Source organism: Prinia subflava, chromosome 2, assembly GCF_021018805.1.
Source record: "Prinia subflava isolate CZ2003 ecotype Zambia chromosome 2, Cam_Psub_1.2, whole genome shotgun sequence".
NCBI classification, from domain to species: Eukaryota; Metazoa; Chordata; class Aves; order Passeriformes; family Cisticolidae; genus Prinia; species Prinia subflava.
In genome coordinates, this window is record NC_086248.1 from 29,290,643 (window position 1) to 29,315,465 (window position 24,823).

General features: G+C 38.8%; 1 protein-coding gene across 3 annotated transcripts in view; it reads left to right on the forward strand.

Annotated features, from left to right (window-relative positions):
• FAM135A (family with sequence similarity 135 member A) overlaps positions 1-24,823 on the forward strand; it is a 79,288-nt gene that overhangs the window by 10,691 nt on the left and 43,774 nt on the right. For all 3 annotated transcript variants that reach the window (XM_063389442.1, XM_063389444.1, XM_063389443.1), the window contains exons 2-3: positions 3,431-3,510; positions 7,123-7,243. In XM_063389442.1, coding sequence (XP_063245512.1) covers positions 7,167-7,243 — 77 coding nt within the window. In that variant the 5' untranslated portion in view covers positions 3,431-3,510; positions 7,123-7,166. The remainder of the gene's footprint in view (positions 1-3,430; positions 3,511-7,122; positions 7,244-24,823) is intronic.

Genomic DNA, 24,823 nt, shown 5'->3' on the forward strand with positions numbered 1-24,823 from the left:
TAGGTAGCTCAGCTTTACTCCTGATTTGCATGGTCCACTCTCCTTGGTTCTTGGCCTGAGTGTGTGGAAGTTCATTTTTTTCTCTCAGCCTGTGTGTGGGATCAAAGTGGAACAAGGTGGCTGGCATAATGTAGTAGCACATATTCTGAACTGCTATTGCTTATCATCAAAATGCTCCATTTTAGCTGTTTCTGACTCAAAAGCAGTCACATTTGTGCCAGTTATTTCATACCTCTTTAATAATTTTTAAAATGTGGGGTTTATGTGTATGAGAGGTCTTTGTAAAAGGCAAATAAAACATTCAGTTTGGTTTGTTCATGTTCTGTTTCCATTTCTCCATGCAAATTACCATTGAAACCATTCCTCAATTCATTTTAATGAGAAAGAGAAGGGAACTCAGAGATGATGCAGTTTTTGTTTAGTGTAAATTGGTGGCTGAAGAGAGAAAAAGTTAATGTCAGTGCTGAGAGGAAAAATACAGAAATCTGTAAGCATGGGGTCTGTTTTGCAGCAGGGATTTTTGTGGTGGAGAGAGAAGAGCACACTGATAAAAAAGAGAGCTTTTAACTGTGCTCTCAGAACTTTTCCTGTTAAACTTTTTAATGAGGAAGCTTAGAAATAACATGTCATTTGTCAAACAGACAAAGACCAATGCTAGGATAGAAGGGAATAAGCCTAATAAGTGTTCAAGATGAATTATTGTATCACATGTATGATCTATTAATAGGGGAGAAGAAAAGAAATAAATGCAACATCTTAATGACTTCTGTGCTCAGTGGGAATAATCAAGTTGTCAGCTCTAAGTAGTGAGTATGTTGTTTTTATCAGTATGCTGCATAGGGGATGAGATATTGGTGCTAAATTTAAAGCAAAAAGTATGAAAACTTGAATTTTAATATCTGATTAAGTTGGTTGTTTATCTAGCCCATTAAAATGTCATCGGTATCTTGCATTAGCTTTGTTGGAATCAAACCTTGTGGCTGGCTGGGAAGTAGTCTAGGCTTAGAGAACCAGGCCTGAAGAAAATTGTAATAGTTGAGTTTTGCGCTGAGCCCATGAAAATTAGGTCGTTGTTTTACTATATGTATAGTTATTTACTTCACATAATTATTATAACTGTGAAGCTTTAAAAAAATTAATTAGGAAATACTGATGTAAAACAGTCTGTTCTGAAGTATTTTTCTAGTGGTGATGATCTTTTCTTTTTAAAATGGAGATTATGAACTGAATAAGGTATTCTAGATATATCCGCGTGAGGGTTTTGTTTGTTTGCTTGCTTGTTTTACGACATGATGATTATGCAATACAAAATTCAACTACCATTTCTTTTCTTCACCCTCACCTTTTTAATTATGGAGAAGCAGGGTTTATTTCTAGTGCTGGGAAGCTCTAGTCTCAACCAGAACACTGACATCGAGTGCTGCACAGCTGTGAAAGGATTTCAAAGGACAGGGGAGTTACGCCTGCAGTAGTCCAGGCTCTCTGCAGGGAATGCAGAGAGAGAGGTGAAATGATCAAAATAACAGACTGATTCTTTGCAGCACCATGCTGAACTAATACATGCAGTGAATTATGCTTTCTCAGCCTCACAGTAATTAAAAGAAAAGGATATTAGCTTGGATAAATTTTGGCTGTATGGATAGATGGGACATATTTGTAATTGCATGCAGAAAAAATTGGCACATCTTCCGTACAGTCTTGCCAAAGTCTATGAGAACCCAGAGAAAACGCAATGAAAAACAGTGTCTAGGTTTCCAGCCAGATTGTGCCAGTGTGCACACTCTGAAAGTAGGCATTAAGAACAGCCTTGCAGGTCAGGTCAAGAACTTTGTTTTCACCACACTAAGTTTCAGCTGAAGGCAGTGTCCAAGAAGCAGCTAAAATTGGAATTGAAGGCAGTTCTCAGGTGGGGGGACAAACCTGTGAGTCATCAGCACAGAGATAGATGGTGGCTGAATTTGTGTTGGCAGGTGCTGGATCTCTGAGCATACGGGAGAAGAGGGCTGGTAAAAAACGCTCAGGGATGGAGGTGTACAAGGCTCCTACAGCAACTTTGAAAAAAAATACTACTTGAATGTTAAATGAACAGCTAGAAAAAGACAGGAGAAAAATAAATACTTTGTTTTGTTTTCATTTGTAAATTCTTTAGTTTTATTTTTGATTTCCTCTGAATATAAAATACTAAATCTAAGGCTAGAAAAATTCAGTTGTGTGTTTTTTCTCTCTCTTTAAAAAAAAAGAACTCAGTCCTCCTTAAAGAGAACTGGTATGACATAGGCTGTAATGCATTGTTAAACAAATGTAATAAATGTTGGTGCCATTTTTATGTGGCATCATGGCATCAGGATTTTACTGAGTTATTATGGAAAATATGGGGTATCAAAGATGTAATACCAACATGACATGCACAAGTGAAATTTGTTTTAAAAAAATCCAGATAATGATCTTTTTATGTTCCACTTTTTCTGTTTTCTTCCCTCTGAAGCTAAGGCAAAAGCAGTTTAGTTTCATAGCTTGCCTGCACAAGCTGTGATAGATTTTGTGTTTTTATTCTCTAAAATATACATATAGAAAGATGCAAAGTTCCTATAGGAGGGTAGAACTAAGTGTTCTCTTTTCTCTGTTTTTGAAATCTAAACTTCATCAGATAATAAAAGAGATTTTGCATTTTTTTATTGTATTTTTTAAAGTACCCTAGTGGTTTCAGAGGGTAGGAGAGATTAACTGATTCTTAATAAACAGTTTTAAGGTAGTGGTTTATCAGGAGCTCCAGGGAGTGTTTCACAATATTAGGTGGTGTTGACCTACCTGCAGTGTTTGCTCTAAGAAAGTGGGTTTGTGGTCAAAGGCTCTTTTCCTTGTCCCCTGAATTTTGGCTCCTGTGAGAAGGGACATAGGATTTACCAGGAGAATCTCATCAGAGCTGCTCTTATAAGTTGTCTCCTCCCTGGTAGCTAAGTAAGGCTGTGTGGGGGCTTGAGCTGTATTTGATGACTCAGGCCAGAATATCCTCCCACCTCTTCATGGCTGTGTTGCTGCTGGTGAGCTGAGAGTCTCTCTGAAGACTGGGGAGGCTGTGGGGTGTCTGGGGGTGTACCAGAGTCCTCTGGCAGCTTAGATACTCTTGGTGAAGACAGATAGTTTGGCTGGACATAGCAGAGTCAGCTTTGCCAGAGCACTGACTTCATGAGAAATTGTAACTTTTACTTTGTTTTGTAAAAATACATATCACACTTTAGGAGAGCTGAAAACTGCAGTGTACTACCCAAGGTCAAGTTAGAGAATGCTGGTAGGCAGTTCTTGTGTGATTGTTGGAGAGGTCACGATAAAGGTTGTTACTAGAATGCAGGAAAAGAGACTGAGCTGCATAAGTACAAAAACATTCTAGAGATGTTGCTCTTAGTAAAACATTTGTTTGTTTGTTTTTTAGTTCGAGCAGTATGTTTTTGACAGCAGAGAACTGGAAGACTGGTTGATTGACGTACTAAAATGGAGTATTTACCAGTGCAGGTAAGACATTCTTTGAACGTCTTTTTGCAGTTTCGTTTCTCAGTGTTGTTTTGCAGTTCCTAGTGCAAATAGCTAGATTAATGGCAGTGTTACACAATCATTTTTCTGAAAACAAAGTTGATTTAGGAGGTTTCTCTATTTTCAGTTCACTCTCAGGTGCTCTCATGCAGGTGCTGTAATGTAGCACTAAAATGATCAATTTAGAAAAAGGAGAAAAGAAACATCTCTTTCCTTCAGACAAACCTTTAAAATATGTTATCCTGTGATCCACTTTGTATTGTGGCCTCAGGAAAGATTAATTTGGATAACTGAAGAAGTGATGAGGTGATGTGGGGCTAGCACGGCCCAGCCAGGATATACAGGAGATTTTCCAGCTTAGGAGAACAAGTAAACCATCAGAAGTATGAAGGAAAGGAAAGGTTTGGCCCTCAGTGTAGGATCAAGTGGCTTTAACTGATGTTTTAATTATTACAGATGTTAAGTCTCAGTGCTCTAAATACTTTTGGATATTGAAATGCTGTTTTGATTATAAAAGTTTAGCTACCAAAAGTTTAGAACCCCTCTGTGCTAATTTGTATATTAAGGTATTGTCATTTATTATCAAACCTTCTGATATGGGTTTGTATGCAGCACAAACTCCATTTCTCATGTAGAAAGCTCCTACTGAAGGATTCTTTTGTTTCTTAATGCAGTTAATATCTTGGTTTCCAAATGCTGATGATGTGCTTTAAAATAAAACAATAAACTCATTAAGTATTAAAATGAGTTGTGGACTTCTGTTATAGATGAAGTTCATGAAGTGCAGCTGTAAATTTGAATCTAAACATGAATCTGTACAACAAATACCTCTACATGAGTTCAGTTTTTTTGTTGGCTTTTGTATAATTAGTGTACAAGCTTAAGAAATTGTCCAAGTTGAGTTTAAAATATTTATTCACTGTATAATACTTTCTATTACATAGTTCGTGGAACTATAACTGTTCTGTACTAACTGTTTTCCTTTGCAGTGATATGAAAGACTTTGGCAGAAAAGTAGTGATGTGGTTTATGTCAGCCCAGGGCAGGGAATGTTCCCCTTCCAGTCTAAGCTGCACGTGGAACAAGCTGATGCTCAACAAAGAAATTCTCAGTAGTCAGCTGGGTACCTGTGGCAGCATGCAACCCTGCTTGCTGAGTATGCTGTTCTGTGAACTGTGCCACAGTATTTCTTACTGGTTTTGCAGTTGGTACTGGAGGCAGGCATAGCCACTGCTTTTTCCAAATGCTGTTTGTAGTTGAGCAAGAGCTGTGTTACTGGATTAAAAAGCACAGTGTTGTGTCATGCAGGCCTGGGGTTGCTGGACCCTGTGCTCAGTCCGCAGGGAAAAAATGCCTGCCAGGCAATTTTTAGTGGACTGACTGGGAGTGTGAAGTAAGCTTGATAGAGAGGGAAGGGAGGGAGTTGCCCCAGCTAGAGCCATACACACAGTAGGAATACCACAAGTTCACTGGACAGCCCGTTTGGCAGTCATGCAAGATGTGGCTCTCAAGGGGTTTTTTTTTGTTGAATTAACTTACTCATAAAATGGACCTTTGAGCTTACCTAATTGGACTGGTTCTGGATTGTTCTGGGTTTTCCTGCTGGGGACTTGAGGGACCCTGATCATGGCCCAGCAGCCACTACTGGAACAGTCTTCCCTTCTCTTGATGGAGGTAAACTTTTCAGGGAGTTAGCACCACTCAGTGTGCTGGGAAGTCAGGAGCCTTGTCATGTCTTCCTCTCTTGAGAATTTCATTTCATCAAGAGGCAGACTAGGTGAGATTGCCCCATGGTATCCTTACTTTATCCTTTTGCTTTTCCTTGAGTTCTTTGAAGTGGCTTCCTTCTGAGGTACTGGGCAGTTTCATGCATAGCAGACGGGGTTTGTTGCCCAGCAGCCAAGGGTCACAGGGGATCTAAGATCTCTGCATCTCTGCTCTGTGGCAGGTCAGGTTTCTTTTGCAGAAGATACACTTGCATTTTGGTAGGTGATGCCCATATGATAATGCAGTATTGCAGCCCCAGAGAATTACAGTGCAGAACATTTTGATTCTAGCTTTAAAGACCACAGAGGACATCCCCATAAATACTACAGACAAAACAGTGGAAGAGGGAATTGCTGCAAGGCCCTGTAGGCTGTCACTGCCAGTCTTAACACTGCAAACTATAGCAAAACTTGTGGCATTATTCAATTAGTCTCTTAAAGTCCTTTGATTGAAATTTGAATGACGACTAGATTTTTTAGACAAGCTGAGTTACTAGCATCATCTAGATTCTGTAGTTTTCATCTTGCAGTAAGGGCTGTTGGTCTGAGTTCTTCATGTTGTCCTAATGCAGCAAAATTCCTCTTCCCCTGTCCCCTGTTATGCCAATAACGTACAAAATTTACTTTTGTAAAGTGCATTCAGAGCCCCTGTATTGGCTGTTAAACCAAGGTCAGAATGTCTTCTTTAGAGTTTAAAATCCACACCTGTGTTACAGTGCTTGAAGTCTTTCAGCTCCTCTACAGTGACTACCGAAAGGGAAATCTTGACTCATATTCTAAGACAATTTAGTTGGTAGGCTAGAGGTTGTGCCCCTAAAGGTAACTTTGCTTTCAGCTGAGTAATACCTACTGCAGTCATGACTTTTTTTGCCACCTACTCTGTTTCAGTCTCTGTTTTACTGCCTGCTACTTCACAAACACCCAAATGCATGTTCGAAATTTTAGAAATAAAAAACCCCATAATCTATTAAAGCTCCAGACAATGTCTACCACTTCTACATCAGAGCCAGAAAAATTGACTAATGTGCATGAAGTACAGCCTGCTCAAGTTTTTTTGTTTGTTTAGTCCTCAAACCAGGCAGTGCTTGCAGAAACTGGGAAGTTTGAAGACAAGTGTTTGCAGAAAGTGTAGTCTGTTTCATTAATCTAGTTGATAGTGTTGAAGGAAAACCAGCAGAACCTAGGAAAATCTGTAGGTTTTTTATTTAGGTATCAGCAGGCAGTTATAAATTAGCAGGAACTTGCTAGTCTGTGGCTGGGAAGATGACAGTGAGAATTATCACTTTACTACAAAAAAAATTGACTAAAAATAGGGGTGTTGACTTCTTTAACTCCTGTCTTCCTCTGGAATGGCTCAGTCTAAAGCCTTACATGACCTGGTCAGACACTTTTCTCTTTACTGTTTGGCTAGACTGTAATTCAGCTGTTGCTGTCCTCATGCCAGAGTTGAGGCCCTGCTGCCTGCATGGTCATTCTGCACCAACAAGGGCTGGAAGCAGCCCATGCTCTTTTTCTCCTTGTCAGAGAGTATTTTTCCCTCTCCAGCCAAGAACCAGAGCACAGCTACAGTATGTAGGTATCAGTAAGTGCCAGGATTGTATTATGCTGACGATGTGTTGTGATGCTTCTCTGATAACACTTGATTTCTTCACAAGAAAGGTAGAAGTTACTGTGAGTTGGATTTGGTACATCCTATATTCTTGTTTACATCAGGGCCTGCATATTTAGGAAGCTGTGCAAAACTGTGTGTAAGCATTGTCCTTTTTAGAACCAGATGGGCATTACCCCTGCTTGTGTTCTAAATAGTTTGTTTTCTCTTTGTTTTCAGTAACTAAGGTGCTGAAAAGTTTTGACTTCTTCATCCTCATAAACATGAGTGAAGTTCAGGCTATGGTAGAATTCTCCGTGGAGCTCCACAAATTCTTCAATGTGGATTTGTTTCAAAGAGGGTAGGTAGTATGTTCTTTCAAACTTTACTCCATTGGATGGCTAATGTTGGAAAGACCTTAATGGGTACTCTGTCATGAAGTGTTGCGTCACGTGTTACTGACTATTTTTATAGTGATTTGATTTTTTTTATTATATATTGGAAAGTCATATTCTGTCTAAGATTTAAAACTAAATATTTTTTTTTTTTCTTATAACCTAAGTTGTAATACAGTATTTTTGTCTAATTGGAGATGAAGGAAAACCTGTAGATATGAAGAGTATGTTATATTCTTGCCCAGGCCTTTACCCTTGCATGTTTTAATTTCTGTAATCCCTTTTGTTTGAAATATGATAGGTGTTTCTCTTCTATATTTAAAAATGGTCTTGCCCCAATTAACCTACTCATTTATCAGTTTGGCAATGGAGAATTTCACCAGCCTCTCTCCTCTCACAGTGCTGTCTCTTCAGTTACACACATTGACAATTTCTGCTTCTCTTTAAACTCTCCTGACCTCCTCTTATTCCACCATATCTCTGTAGAAGTCTTTTTGAAATTCCTTTCATTTGATATTATGTGATTGTCCTACATTACTTTCTAAGGTCCTTGTTTCCCATGGCTATGCAGGAAATAATCCTTTGTAGCTTATTTTGGAGCTGTTAAAGATTATTGGTCCTTCAGTGTTGTGGTACTTTAGCCTTCTGTCCATCCTCACGTAGACTACAGTAAAAATGCACGTCAGAGTTGAGACTGCGTTAGTGTTTGCAGAGATGGAACAAGGTATATCAGTGCTGATTTATGATAGGTACTTTTTCCAAAACGTTGTATAGTAACTTTCCTCAGAAACATTTTAGTGATAAGAAAATACATTTGTGTTTTTAGCCTTGTCTTAGTTCAATACAGGTATGTGTGTGTGATATTGTTTTCAGTACAGTTAGAGGTTTTTTAACAGAAGTGATGATCCATTATGTTTGATACTATATGCAGTCAAAGTATATACAACAAGCTGTCTCCTATTTAGGGAAAATTGTAATTTCATTCTTCATTGGAAGAGAAGGATTAAGGAAGGCTTAAGAGGTCTAGGAAAACACTGAGAATATTCTAATTACTTCAACAAAAAAGCACAGCGCTTTGAACTTTAGCCTTTTTTAATCTCTGAGATCAGTGGGGAAGGAGAGGGGAGAACATGGCAGCACATTTACTCTTAACAGAGAACCTGAAGAGAAGAAAGTGTTTTGGTTGTCTTATCCGTACGATTCAAATGGTTCCTCAGAAAGGTAGCTGAGAAGCAAAGCACAGCAATATAATTACCAGTGCTTTACCCGGCATGTTTCTTTTTAGCTTACTCTTGCAGTAAGCCAAAAAGCAGTAAATTCACAGGGCAAGTTCAGAGAGGTGGAATGCTGACATAATGAGAAAAGTGACCTGAGGAGATATGACTTCTCTGGTTTCAAGCTGAACCTTTAACTCTGGGCACGTTCCTATAGAAATTGATGTCAGGAAGAAGAGAGAACTTCCAGAATAATTTGACAAACTGAGAAATGTGACTGTTGCAATAAATTCAATTTGGGTAGGTTCCAGTATTTTTCTAGGAAACTGTGTTTATTTGAGACAGGATGTGATACTTCTGTTGCTGGAGGAGCTCTTGGATAATGGATTGAATGAACAGAAAAGAAAATCTTTAGTTTCATTGTTAGCCTCCTATTTTTTAGCTACCACTGTCTTAACCATGGTTTATCTCTCCAAAATCAAGCCCAGAATTGATTGTAGTGTGTGCATTCAAGCCTTCCCAGCGTAGCATGCTTGTTTCATGGAGTTAGAAACATCATGACCTTCTGAACTGTGTGGAATAAATTGTCAACTGTTGCAAGTAATCACATCAGGTTTCTTCTTAAAACTTAGTAGATTTTTATCCAAAGTATTTGTTTGCAGAGTGAGTCCAAATTCTCTCTCATTTGATTACTGGAGATGTCATCATTTCCAGCCTAAATTTCCTTCTGGTCTGTTTTAGTTGTTTTTCTTTACAACTTTGTTGTGTTTTGAATCACTCTATCAGTCTGAAAGTTCACCCTTATGTATTTTAGCTGTCAGTCTTTTCTCCCTTTTAATAAATATGAACTGACATGAGTTTGGTCATTGGAATTTGTAGTACACGCCCCACACCTTCTTCCTTTTCGTTAGAGTCCACATACCATAATATTCAGTCAAACCCATTTGACTTTCTTCTGCTGTTATAAATATTTGAAGAAATTGGGCAACTCTTGCATCCAACTGTATCATATTTTCTTGGATCTGTATCTGTAGCGGCACTACAGGTGCCAGAAGCATTTGTGACTGTGTTTACACTAAAAATTAAATTTGGTATTTAAGGAATGAGTTACTAAAAGCAGTGTTAATGTCCCTACCTTTGTGTGGTTCCAGGGTTACTTCAAAATATATTTGAACCTCATCTTCTGGACCAGATGTTTTGTATCATGAGTGTAATTTGAAGTTGTTGGTATCAGTAGTTGGTTCAGACCTTTTTGTGCCCCCAGGGGTTGAAGTGCATTTTGCGACAGGTAGATCAGAGTACTTCTATGACTGGAAAGCTCTCAGTGAACTGGAGCAGCATGCAGCAAACTGGGGTCATTGAGGAAAGTGCATCAAAACCGCTCTGTTGATCTGAACTGGTCTAAATAATGCAGACTGAGCAAAAATTTCTCATAGTATTTTACCCAAGATCATATTTAAATGAAGGGTTATAACTATATTATTCTCCTAAGTGTCCCTCTAAAGCAGACCATTTTCTTTACTTTTGGATAACTGCTACTGTTCCAAGAAGGGGCAACAGACAGTGCAGACACTTCATTGTAATAGAATATTTGTCTTACGTATCCAATACAGCTATTTTGTTATGTTTTCTTATAACTGTGCCATTTGCTTCAAACCCAGCTTGTTACAGATGGCTCCACTGGTTTCTTTTTATCTGTTATTACATTCAAATAAGGCTTCACACATTTTTGTTTTGAGCTAGTGAAATGTAATGATAGGAATTCTTGCCCTAACAGTGATTGATATGCAAGTATTGTGTGAAAAAATGAATTCAATACATGTATTGTTTGGGACCTGTGAGAATGATAGCCTGAGACTGTGAAGTTTCAGGCTGTTTTGTCATCTTAGCTCGTAAAAGTTCCAGTAAGGTGTGGGCTCTATAGTAGTGATCTTCCATAAATGCAAAGGAAACATAACATAGCTTGACTGAAGAAGTGGAGAAGAGTTGAGTGGAAGATTGGTTGGATGACTGGATTCAAAGAGTTGTGGTCAGTGGTGCTAAGTCCAGCTTAGAGCTGGTGACCAGTGGCACCTCCCTTGGACTGATACTGAGTCTCAGCAGTCTTTGCACAGAATCGTGGAATGCCTTGGGTTGGAAGGGGCATTAAAGATCCTCCAGTATCCTCCTGCCATGGAGGAGGCACCTTCCCTTAGATCATGTTAGAGCCCCATCCAACCCAGCCTTGAACACTTCCCGGGGTGATCACAGCTTCTCTGGGCAGCCTGTTGCAGTGCCTCACCACGCTCTGACTAAAAGAATTTCTTCCTAATAGCTCATGTAACCCTACCCTCCTTCATCTTAAAGCTGTTTAAGTTCAAAGACTTTGCTGTAAGAACAGGTTGCTTACCCCTTCATTTGCATTCATTTTCTGTGTGTCAGCATACATTTGTGTCTTGAACTGAGGTATAAATGTGTTCAGAATGTCTGATTCCAAACAACTGGTTACTGAAAGTCCCTCAGTACTTGGTAGTGCTCAGTTGAAGTTCCCATGTTCCACCACGGGATGATGGATCCTGATGTCTAACTTGGGACAGTTACACCTTTTCTGTGAGCAGGAAGAAAAGTTTCCTGGTAACCCTCACTTGTGAGAAGATGAGATTTTCATTTCCCTGGAGCTGTGTATTGCTTTTTAACCTGTAAATGGCAAAACTAAAGAGACTTAGCTAGTAGTTTGTAGTTTGCACACATTGCACAAGATCTGCTTTGAAAACTGTTTTCATCTACATATTCCCCATCTCTGTGCATTCTTATAATCCCAGTGTTAAGTTCTCACTTTGCCATTAACCTTCTGTTACTTTGTCAGTAGTATGCATGCACACACAACTGACCAAAACTGGATTTAGAATACTTTTAATGGTAATGTCTCCATGTGTTTTGCCTTTTTTTTTTTTTTTTTTTTTTGGTACCATTTTGATTTGTAAGATAGAATACCTGCAGTTTCATTGTGGGTTTCAGAAAAAGAACTTCCTAATGTGTTTCTGGCAGTGTAAATTTGTTTTTACATAAACTATGAGGAGAAGAAGTAAAATAAAGTATTAACAGTAGCTCTTTATTGCATATTTACTGTTCAGTGTGTCCTAGTTTTCTATTATTTTACTTTGTTTTGGGTAAAAGAGTCTTATAAAACCACATGAAGAGCTTACATTACTAATGTAAGTCTACCGTACTTCTTTAAAGTCTTTTTGCTTTTAACTGTTGGGTAACAGATGGAAGAATAATACTAAATACCTTCCACAGGAGAGAGTTTGTCAGGTTCTAACCTAATATATTTTTTTTGGAATGTATTGTATCTGAAAGGTTATTTGTAATATTGTAGCATAAGTTGCTTGTGAACCTAAATCCTATTAAAAGTCAAAGGAATTCAAGCTTCAGAGATTACTGAAAATCTAGCCTTATGGTATTCTTCTGTTCTATAGATTTATGTTTTTCTGTGTGTAGATACTTACTGATGTGTCTGAGCAGCATTGACATTTTATGCTTCCATGCATGTGGTTATATAATGTAGCTTAAAAGAAAATAACACTGAATCAGAGTATGAAATTTAATGAATCTCTTTATGATTACTCAGTAATGTCATGAGAAATAATGCAATATATTAAAAGTTGTATTGTATTCTGGATCCAGTGAGTTGCCTACATTAATTGTAAAAATTTTAAAAGGAAATTAAAATTCAAAATGTATGCTTCCAGCAGGACCACTTTTCTTCCTCCTGGCTATATCAGAAATGAAAAGCTTTTGTCCTTAAATGAAGAAGTAGCCCTTGCTAATGGTTTTGTTGCTAGCATATGATCGAATAACAAACTCTGGATGGAAAAGGAACATTTAGGTTCACCTGTTTGGTTTTCTTTCTAATTCATACAGCTCAGACATACTTTTAGTTTCAAGCTACATTTCTGTATGACATGTTTTTCTGGAAATAAGTGTTGTGAATTGCCTTCTGACAGGATAGCTTATCTTTTGAAGTATTGTACTGTGATCTTTACTTAATGTAATGCATCTTTACAAAGAGAGAAGAAAGCTGTCAAATTTGTCTAACAGTTGTAAGATGAGCTCTGTTCTTCAGTTTATGGTTTAATAGTAATACAAACAGCAATTATACAGATTTCAGATATGGAGGGCTAGGCTATAAACTCAAGAGAATAGTCTGTTTAGTAAAAATTATGCAAATATTTTTGGTCTTGGGTTTTTTTGTTGTTTTGTTGGGTTTTTTTGTTTGTTTTGTTTTGTTTTTAAGTGGATCAGTTTCTGATTCTAGTTTATCAGTGGATGCACACGCACAGGTTCTGCTTGCTCTGAGGCTAGAAAGCCTAAGACTGGGAATGAGAAGTGGGAAAGTCCTAATTTAAATTGCCTTCCTGCAGAAGTTGAAACTTAGTATTATCAATTATCCTATTGACCCCTGTGATGCAGGGTGTCTGAGGCAACAGTGGCATGATCTGGTTCCAAAGAGCAGTTACAATTTAAAAGACAGAATAGTGTCTTCTAAAATATGAAATCTTTTATTTGTTGAAAAGAGGGGTTAGAAAAGTGGAAAACTGAGTACTGTTTCCTTTCAGTTAGCTGGAAAATTAAGGTTTTTTGAAGCCCACAGAGTGGAACTGAAGACATGAGGATGTTGTTCTGCTTGTCTTCTTCACTTATCTGAAGTGCAATGTCTGTATTATGAGACTTCCAGCCACACAGGGAAGCTTGTCTGGGGGTCACCTAGAGCCACTGTAAATTGGACTCCTGCTTTTGAATCCTCCTCCCCACTCCTCTCCATGGTAATTCCCCAACTTAGGAAACTAAATGAGATCCTGATGCTATGGTTTTTAGTTACAGATTCTGACCCATAAAGATGATTGTACAGATGCTTCTTTCTTCAGTCATTATATAATATAGCTAAGAGTTGGCAGTTGTAGTTGTCCTGAGGGTGTGGTTTTTTTCCTGCATCCCCCCATATTCCAAAAATATTACTTCAATGTTTTGTAATGTTTATAGGTACTCATTGCATCTTCTAGACTTCTCAGATGTGGGGTGCAAATTTCAAATCACCTAAATTTTATTCAGATTTTAGCTCTTACGCTTAAGTAGTACTTTTGGACATTCTAAAAGTAACAACTTTTGCAATTGAAATTATGACTTTGCAATGGAAAACATTTTCACAACTCAGAATTAAAGGTGTCTAATGGAATCCCATCTCCTCCAGACATTCAATTTGGCAAAATTCCATTTTCTAAGAACAAAAAGATAAAGAGCTCAGATGCCTAGTTATACCATCTTACTGCCTTTCTGGACCTGACAGTGCCATGGTAGGCACAGCTCTTTGGTGTGACAGTGATATGGCTTCATTTGCTGTCCTTTGAGACTGCTTTCGGAGGGGGTCTGTGTAATTCATTATTTCTTTATGCAATTGAAGAAATAGGGGTCTTGTGTATGTAACACCAGGTACCATTTCACACTGCAAAATAACAATTTTTACCTCAGCATGCCTTGCCACAAAGTCTGTCAGGAAAACCACGATCAATGAGTTTAGTTTAGTGAGTGACAGTATAAGACAGGAATGAATGTAGAAGGATTTTGTCTGAAGAAGACCCATTCTTTTATTCTGTAGAACATATAGCTATATAGCTATCAGCTGTGTGTAATGTGAAGGTGGAACGGGCACAGGTGTTAGCTGAAGGCATCACAATAATGATTCCTTGAGTATGCTCCTTCTTTTTCTAAATTGAGTTTTACTGAGTTCAGTATTCTGGAGTGGCATGTGACAGCAGTAACAGTTTTAACTTTGTATTCAATATATATTTAGTCACTAAAATTTCTACTTTTAGATTCTTTCAAGTGTTAGCACCTTTATGTGCAGAAACTTGTGGCTTGTGCATAGTCTGACAGTTCAGACCTGACATTGTGAGATGGTAGTAAAACCCAGAAAAATCTGTCATTCACTGGTGTTTTGCCTTATTTGTGTGTGCTTGGTTAATGCACTTAATAGCTACAGCAAAAATATGGTTCTTTAAGTTAGTTTACCATCCATAGCTGTCTGAGGAAAGGAAGAGAAAAAGACACTTATCCTGTGTTTTTAGGTCTTGACTGCCTCACCATACAGCAGAAGTTTCTGGTATGGTGTCTTTTTGTACTTCTTCTGCTGCACATACAAGCTAATAATACCTTTATGTATACCTGTATGTATAATCACAAACAGCACTTTACTGAATCATCCCATACTGCAGTGAACATGTTTTGTTGGAACAGGGAACCAGGCTCAGTCCCACCACCAAATGCAGACTCAGACTCGCTGCCTCCGGTCAGGTGCTTGCTTCAAAATCTCTTCCTCTTTTACTTCTTATGCCTCCTGCCAATTACTGTACTCCACATAAAGCAACTCATCAGATTTTTGAATATTTTTTTAACTTTATTTCACCCCACTCCATTTGTTCACCCTTTCCCAGATTCTGACTCACATTGGCCATGGGAGAAGAAGCTTAAAATACCTCCAAATTTTTAGAGGCACTCTAGATTGGACCATCATATTCGTGCTTATGGATACATAACTTGCTTTGTTGATCTTCAAAGTTTTAAAATTGCTTTAAAAATTTGTCTCATATTTTCTCAAAAAATATGTTGAATACTTTAGATTAAATGATCAAGACCTCTGCTGCTAATAATTTTCTGTATTCATGTATTTTTACTGCAAGAAGTAGCATCCAAGCTACTGGAGGTGATCAGACTGGGGAGAAAAAAAGAGGCATATTTTTCACTTGTAAATGTTTCTTTGATGTGGATGGTTGTGCCTGAGCACTGGGGTGGTTTTTTTTTGGTGGAGAGAGAGGGTAAGAGAGTATACCCAGCATGGGCCACTGTTGATGCCATGAGCCCAAATCTGGTGTGAAATAGCATTCTCACCTATTTATAGTTGGTCTGAGCAAGTATCTACCAAAAGGTGTGATATGTGTGGTCTTCTCTTGCTTTGTTTGCTCCTGCAGTCAGATCAGTGTAGTTGAAGTGGGGTAAGCTGGCAGGAACACAGGGCTAAGGGTTTGGAGCTTTCAGGCAGGGAGATCTGGTGCATAGCAGCTGCCTGAGCAGGGTGATCCTGCTTCTGGTGCTTCCTGTGTGCCTGTTGTCACACTATTTTACCTTATGGTTGGTCAGCTCAACATGGTAAACCAGCAGAACAAAACTGGCAAAATCATAATCATTCTGTGTTATAGTTTTTAAAGTCTCCCTGGTTCTCACATCCGCATCAGATACATTGTCAGTGGTGGTGCAGAAGGAGTATAAAGTATTCAGGAGAGGTGGGATGCCTACTTCTGTCACCAGCAGAGCTTTTGTGTTGATTTAACTGTAATCCTGGACTGTGTCCTGAGAGAAATGCCCATAAAAGTTCCAGCCTCTGTGTTAGGAAGACATCTCTGGAACAGGAGAGGCCATTATATCAGGGTGATCTGCTCAGTAAGAGCAGCCCAGAGATTAGTATGTTTTGAAATAAAACCTCTGTTTGAACTTCTGTGTTCATCTCAGTTGGCATCCCTGCCCCTAGGATACAGAGTTATGACAGACTATGGGGTGTGTCAATTCTAATTTCCCTAAGCCCTCATGTGGAGATACAGAGCTCGCCTGGCAATGCCAGCTTGCACTTTTACTCCCGTGCTGCTGGCAGCTTCGTGCTGCTGCAGTGTCCTGCCCTGTGCGTTGTGCTGCCGGAGCTACTGGGTCTGACCAGGCTCCAGAACTGCTCTGCAAGTGGTGCATTGGTGTAAGAAAGGTGTCAAATGTCTTGCAGGGGCAAGTGCCTCCAGTGCCTGGGAGGACAGGACAGAGGAGAAGGGGAAAACAGAATTCCTTAAACTTCATTTCTTGCAGCAGTCCTTACATTGTAAAAGTACAGTCTGAATTTCAAGATATTATTCTTGACATTCCCCTACTATAAGTTAGGATAGGATTTCCCAGATGCCAGTTTACTTGACTGACGCAGAGAAGGAATCAGATTATTGCAGAAGTCAGGGAGATCCAGCTCTGGTATTTGGCAGAGAAAGGGCCCCTAATCACCTCCAGAATGCCAAGTCCCTTTCTGTAGGTCAGCTCTGAAAGGGGAAAGGAGGAGATGATAGAAAAGCATAGAGGCATAGAAACCCTCAGCTGCCAACTCTGCAAAGAGAACTCGGATTCTTCTTCAGTGGATTTTGCAGATCCCAGCTTACAGGGAGTAGTGGTGGGAAGTCGGCCTCATAAGGGGAACAAAATGAGCTAGATACCCAGATGCATGGGAAGTTTGATGTTCCTCGGTGTATGTAGAAAGTAAGTCATATGATCACGTTGATGACCATCTCTGCACTTCAGTCATATTACTATGGTTAGTGCTTCTATGGAATTTTTCTCTTTTCCTGATCATATTCTTCTCCGTTTTCATCTCATAGTACTTTAGCATGCCTTCCTTTCAGCAATTTGTTTCCTACCTTTCTTGAATACATTCCTACATAAAATTGATTTCAAAATATTTTGAATACCATTTGAGATTTTCTGCAGTGCTTGTTACATTTTCTTAAAACAGAAGCCTTTGAAAAATGTAGACTTTAGAAAAACAATTTTATTTTTTGCTTGCTTGTTTGTTTTTTTTTTAACTTGTTGAACAGGTTCAGGAGGTACTGTGTGTCTTCAGGGTATCCAGCTTGTGTAACCTGGCAAGGGAAAAAGGGATTTGGCTACTTACTGTGTTTGTTCTCCTGTAATTTGTTTCATTTATTTAAACTGGCATCAGAAATTTAATTCTTGTGAGTGTACTGGATAGGGTAGGTCTTAGGAACTGGAAGATGCTGTTGGTGTAGGAGGTGGCTCTATCATGGCAAAAAGTCTGTTCAAGAACAGTAACTCTTTTTGTGAAGGGGAAAGAAGTAAAGTTTTTGCTTTTCAGTCTTGAATGTTCACTTTACTCTTTGACATTAATAAGCTTTTAGGATCATCATAATTTAGAGTCTTGACTTGTGCTTGAATTTTGCTTAGAGTCTTGACAGGTCTTGACTAATGCTGCTAACTTTTCATTACTTGCGTGTGACAGTGTTCTGGTAATAGTCTCTGAGATTATTTCTTAAGATTTATGTTAATTATAAATGCATAAATATCATGTGCAGTCAGCAGTTCTGCTTCTCAGTGGCTTTGGAGTCGAAACTCTTGAAGTTGAGGAAAAAATAATTTACTCAAAGTGGCAGTGCAATTTCATATTATTTCTGAGCGTGGAGGCCCACCACTAGCTCAGTCTTTCTTCAGCCCATGTCATGTCACTGAGGGGAACACTTTCTCTCCTGGCTGTGTGATCCTGCCTTCTGTTAATAGCCCCTACTGGATGTTTTTTCCCTTTCCAGTTGGATGAGCATATTGGTTTGATTTACCATAGAGTTGATGGAACATCATAACTTATTTGAGGAGGGACAAAATTATGTAAAAGAGGTTTTCATCTGCAAAATGCTTCTACCTGTGGCAGTACTGGCTTGAGGTGGTTTAAATGAATCATGAAAATATGCCTTGCTTGAAGGAAAAAAAACTTCTAAATCTGAGAGATTACTTTTCTTTCTTAGTGTGCTAATAACATCTCAGAGCAGTGTGTTATATTTGAAACTCCTGTGTTTCAATTTGAAAAATGAAATGACAGGAGCTAATGTGACTTTCATGAATGGTACAGCTTACTAGAGGGGAAAAGATGAAGATGTTGGTTAGGGATCAAAGTGATGACCTGCCTTTCTTTGATGCATCTTACATAAGATATGATAGTTCACATGGGCTCTTCTGTCATGATTTTTTGCAAGAGTTTTCTTTGTGGTACCTGATTTTCCATCTCTGGTTAAATGTTTACTATTTGCTATTAAAGCAGAGATTGTCTTTCATTAAAATAAGGTCCAAAGTGATTTGTAAGGCTTGTATACTTGTTTATTGAAGATGAGAGGAACAGAATTGCCCAGCTGCAAAACTTAGAAAATTTGAAAGACTAATCCTTGCCAGAAAATGAGTTGTCTTCTGGTCTTCTGTCTGTTGCATTCACTAAACTTCAATTTCAAAATTAACATCTTATGATATTGTGGTAGAAAAACTGATGCCTGTTTGCAAGGGGTCAAGCTTATAAAATTGTGGCCCTGTATCCCAGGAAAACCTAAGATCCCATACTTTTCTCCCCAGAAAACTGAAAAGTTCCAAGCCACAAAGGGGTTAAGTAATAGTGATACATCATTTGCAAGGCTAGTATGCTGAATCAAAAAGTCAAATGAAAAATATTTTCAAGCTAAATAAATAGAACAGAAAATGTTATAACTGTTGTAACAGAAAATGAAAAATCATTATTCCTGAAGATAAGCTTTATGGAACTGTTGTACTTTAAAGATGTAAGGAAATTTAGTATAATTTCTTTCTTTTTCTCTTCAGTACAAATCGTAAATAAAGGAGGAACTAAAATTATAAACATAGACTAATATAAGTTAAGATATAGTTGATTAAATTAGAACTCATCTAGTACTGCATATTTATGTGTCTTTAAAAAAGCAGTACTTATTTGAGACTGTTCCCTTTCAAATATTTTAATAGGAATTGCAGGAATTCTGCCTGAGTGTGTCTTGTGGAAAGAACATGGTGAAAAGGCTTTTGTAATAATAAGGCAAAATCTCCAGTTGCATTTACTTTCTCCTCTCTCCTGTTTATGTATTTAATCCTGTTTCATAACAAGCTGCTGTGACTTAGCTGAGGTATTAGTCTCACAAATAACTCTTATCAAACTTTTGGTCTAATTACTATTTTGTTTATATACAAGACTAATTTTCAGGAGTAATGTGTGCTCTAGACATGTGAGGTACTTCAAAAAAGTAATTAACTTTCAAGGAAACTTTCTTTGAAATAAATGAAAACCTCTTATCTATTTCCTGTAAGTTTGCCCATTGTGTTATTCATCTTAATAAAAGTCAGCTGGGAAATACATGGATTTTTCATTGAAGGGATTGCTAAAAGATTTTAATCATAGGGCGTGATAGTTTTCCTGCTGCTCAAGTATCTGAGTTAGAGTTTCTCCGATAAATCCCACAATTATAGCAGAGTGTAATTTCATATTGGTTCATATTAGAAGTACTTACTACAAAGTGATTGCAAGATAGGAATCTTTCTGTGTGTTCTATACCTGTATTAAATAATTCCCTGTCTATATAAGCCCTGTAACTAATTTGGTGTCCATTTGGTATTCTGTGGGCTCCAACTGGGTTTGGTGGGATTAAATTTTTATAGATGACTGCGCATGTCTCCTGGTGAGGAACAAGTCTAACCAATTCTGTTTTTAATTTTGCGCTTCAATAATCAACATTTTACTGCTTGTGCTTTATTCTGTAATTCTCTTGTTTCTGTTCAATTGCACCTTATTTTACTTGCATTCTGATTTTCCTCTTTGCCTAGATTGCCTTTTTACAGAATGCTTATGAGGTTACTAAAGAATCTGGCAAATTTATGATGATGTTTAGGATAGAGTATTTGTGTTCCACAATCACACGGAATGCTTTAAACATTCCAGGTGTACTCAGATTGCCTAGAAAAGTATGTTGGCATTTGTCAGTATTGACTTGTAATTGTGTGAAATGCTAAATGTCTTTACTGCCTTTGAGGATTTTTTTTATAAATCTGTGCATGAATTAGGGATGTAGGGTCTCTCCAGTAGCAAGGGGCTTATCTTGTAGAACAGAGCAGTGTTGAGGAGAAATAAAGGAATATTTTTTCTCATTGTTGGATCCTTTCAGTATTTTGCTGACTCAACCTCTCACTGCAGTGGGAGTTTGTGTTAGTGCCCATTTGCTTCTGTGGAAAGAGGTGTGATCTGGAGAAGACACAGCTCTGCCTTGACCCTCTGGCAGGGTCAGTCTGACTCTGCCTCTGTGGAACTGGGGCCCCCTGAGCCGCCTGTTCCTCTGGAGACTCTCTCTTGTGTCTGTTTTCCTTGCAGTTCCTCATTTCACTGCCACATTCTGTATTTGCAAAGCAGTGCTTCATCTCCAGCTCTGTTTCCTCCTGCACCAAACGAGTGCCACTTGCCTGAGCCACAGCTCACTTTGGAAAAAGGAGAAATCTTAGTGGCGGTCTGCAGTGGAGGGTGTGTTTTTAATAGGGCCCTGCACTCAGTAGATCCCATGAGCGCTTCTGAGGTTTTGCATATACAGAGTCACAGCTGTTCTTCCATTTGGTTAACTGATAAATTTAGAATCTGCCCTGCAGGTGACCCAACGTGCATGTGAGTTTTACAGTCCACGACATTCAGTGCTTGCTCTTGTTAATGTGACTGAACGCATTGAAGTATGCAGTGCGTGCAGTGGGATTTGGGGAAGGGGAAAGCTCAGGCTCTGCTGTACATGCTTCTGCCTTTCCTCTTCCTGGCAAAGGAACTGTAAAAATGTTTTACCTCAACGATGAAGTGTGTTATTCTCAGAGTTGCTTTTCGCTGAGATTCTCCTCGGGGTTGCTGTTCCCCGAGGTAATAAGGTTTTTCGTCTTCTCTTTGCCTTAAGTGTTTCACACCGAAGGTAGAGACGACAAGCTGAGTCTGCCAGTGCATGTTTCCAAGGTTGTTTATTCTTCATTATCTCTGTTCTTTCTCAGCTCTGCCAGGCCTCCCTGGCAGGGTACCTTATCTTAGTTCTTTCTCTGCTCTGCAAGGCATCCCCAGCAGAGCAGGACACGTGGTGGACTGGGCGGATCAGAGAGCCTCGCACCGTATGTACAGTACCCCTGACCCAACCACTGTCCAAGATGTATTTTTTTATTTACAAAATTTTACCAATACCTACTACCTATGCTAACATATAATTTCTACTCTAAACCAATCCTTGAGATCCAACTCAGCAGAAAATGGGAGACAAGAGCAAGAACAAGGAGCACAGGGGCCACTCCCCAATTCCTCCATCTTGCCTCTTCAACCCCATATACTGAGAATCCTAGATTCTACATTTACATTCTATGATAAACTAAATACTACTTATTTTGAATTTTCTCAGCTTGTGATTCTTCATACAATGTGGGCATTCACTCCCATGGACAGGGATCAGAGGCAGTGTCCTCCTGGGCTCTGTGTGAGGCTGGCTGACCCCCTTGTACAGATCCCAGACCCTCCTGTCCGGTCTCCAAAGCCTCCAGGGTGGCCAGAGGGATGTTCTAGACTCCAACATGTTATGAAGCTTTTTCAGAATGTAGACTTGCCTTGGAATGTTCTTCAGCTGACAAACTAAGTGGTTTTTCAAGTAAATTCTTGTGCAGCTATTGCCATAAATGCTCATATTGTTTTTTAATGCATGAGATTTTTTTTTTATTTTAATAATGGTTGTACTTTGACTGCATTTGCATGCATTACTCCCCGTAGTTCCACGTGGGAGCATTAAAAAGTCAAATCACTACCACATCGTACATTTCCATTTTTGTCGGTAGCAAGATACATTCCAGTTATTGATAAACTTATTTCCTGCTCAGATTATAAATTACCATTTTCCACAAATGTGATAAAAATGCCCTTACTTATGCCTGTCCAAGTGAAGTTCTCCCCTGGTGGGGATTAAAAAAAGGAAACCTATCAATTTTCCTGTGTAGGAAAGCATTTTCTGACACATGCCAGATTTTAGAATTGTCAAGATTTTAATACAACTTAATGAACAAGATTTAATCCATTACACTGGTTGGACAGTACAGGTGTCCTCTGCCTACAGGAGAGCAGTAATTCTAGCTCATTATTTCAGAACACCTTTTCCTACAAGGTCTGTAGTAAGGACACTAAGCTCCAGACATCCTTGAACCTTTTAATATCATGATTATGTATTTGCATGTAATGACATTGAGGACCAAATGAATAAACAGACACAAGCAGTCACATGCATATATTTACTGAAGAGTGACTGCATGGACTAGATTTGACAGAAATCACCTGGATATCTATAAGCTGTCCACTTCAGCTTTGGTTGTATGCTGTCTTAGTCTAAACATGTCAAATGTTTAGACTATCTCCCACATTGATGCAAAAGCAAAGGTACCTTTTGGGGGATGAATGTCGGGGGATAAAGGTTTTTAGGTGTGCAACTAGAGCAAGAGATCTGGTATTCATCCTAGACCTTGTGTCCATGGCCAAGATAAGTAAAGGTAAATGCTGTAAGCATTTGGAAGGAGGGGTTGACAAATTTTCAGAGGTGGTAGTGTAGGACATCTCTTTTTTCCCTAAGTCAATGACATTTGAAATTTAATAGGAAATAAAAGATGCTGCCTTTCAGAGAAGCAAGTAAATCAACTGTTGAGAGGGATTTTGCCTGTGTAGACGTAGAAAAACCAGGAGTTGGAATATGCTCTATTCATAGGTGTGTCTGCATCGTGTTTTGTGTATCAGTTCCTGACTATGTGTGCTTTTTACTGTGTTGCCTTTTAGTCACCAAGTTGGAAATTGCTGAACCCTGTTTTTCAGGTTTTCTTTAACTGCTGGGATCATAGTCACTGATTCAGGGTGGAAGGGATAGTAGCATATCATACAATTCTGCCCTCCTCCTGCTGGGAGTCAGAACTTGATACAAGCCATGTTGCTTGGAGCGCTGTCCCCTCAGGTTTTAAAAGCTTCCTTAAGGGGAGATTCCATAGCTTATCTGTTCCAATGCTTGAGCATCCTTAAGACTGTTTCAAGTTCATTTAGTCACCCTCCCTCTGGAGCCTGTCCGTCAAATCACATCAACCCCATGAACATCAGGCTGCAGCATGCTGCTCGTTGTCTTGAAAAAATGGTTCTAAAGACTCATTCAGAATCTGTTCTTGGTGTGGTCAGACCTTCATCCAGCTGTGTTCCCTGCACTGCAGTGACTCATGTTAAGGCTCAACTTCCTTTGCTGCCATTGTAGCCTAGCCTTTTAAAGTGCCAAACCCTAGCTATATCATCTAAGATCACCCAAATGTATCTTGCTGAATTATGAGATGCTGATTCTGAACATCATGGCATAACCTGTCAGTGTAATTTAACAGATAATGTGTATCAGGCTCTTGCTTATGATTGATTTTTTAGTGCATTTTCTGTCATACTTTGAGTTAAATTCTTGGTGATGTTTCTGTTGTTTTGTTCTCTGTTTAGTGAAATACACTGTTATCCTGCTTGAGCTAATGGCACAAATGATAGTCTGATGGATGTTGCTGGTTTTGTGGGTGATTCTTACAGTATACCACCTTTCTGAATACCACTGATTCTTTTCTTCAAACCAGAGTAGCTTTAAAGCATCTTCGTCAAAGTACTTCTGACTTCTTTGTTATCTGAAAAAATCAACCCTTAATCTGAAAATGGGGATTTTTTTCATGTAATGCAGTCAAAACAGAGATTAAGGACCAGATTGTAACAGTTTTTTTCAAATTATTCTTTAAAAATCTTCACATAAGAAACACAACTAGTCAATGCTTTAAGAAGCCTAGTACTTTTCTGGAATCTTAATGCTGACTGCAAAGCTTTATCTATTTCCTTTTTCTAGTATTTCTGTTCTGGAAAACAGAATATAAAGCTTTATATGAAGCCTGAAGCCCATCTCTGTTACCAGTAGGGCATTTGTCTAGATTGCTGTCAGAGTCAGGACTTGAAAAGGAATCAGACTGGTGCAGGATCAGTGTGATTATTCCCCTGTCATGTTCCTGGGACTTAAAGGTGCGTGTTAGAGAAAATGTGCTGTTTGTGTTGGCCACAGAGTCTCACTGGCTTTGCTTTAGCACAGGCCGTGCTCTGATGTGTTTGTACTGGGTTCTCCCTTCAGTGGGCTTCAGGAAGGTTTAGTGTGGACACACCAATGGACCCTATCTGTTATGTCTGAAAAGTTCTAGTGGTAAGCCTGCAGCTGTGTGGTTAAGTCTGCTGTGTGCCACCATTTGGCAAGCTGGAGTGGGGTTTGAAAGCATTGGTAGGCTGGAGTTTACTTCATTGGTTTGGGCACATTTGCTGCACCGTGGGTTGTGATGTGTAGCATCGTTATCATATGGGATTTTCCACTGCTCAGGATACCTTCATTCTCTCGTTACATTAGATAATGGAGAGTTGATACGTGAGACAGTGGAGAGCTGATTGTATTCAGATCTTATTTATGGAGCGTTTTAAGGATATTTGGGACAATTGAATGTGATAGATGAGTAACAAGTCCTTGATACTGAATTGTTATGTGTAGGCCCAAGCAGATGCAATAGATCAGGTTTATGAGTCAGTTTTTCCTATGAGAACTAAACAATGTTTATAGTACAGCCAGGAAATAATTGAAAGTGACTTGGTTTTGTTTTGCTTTTTAATGGAAATGGAAACATTGCAAT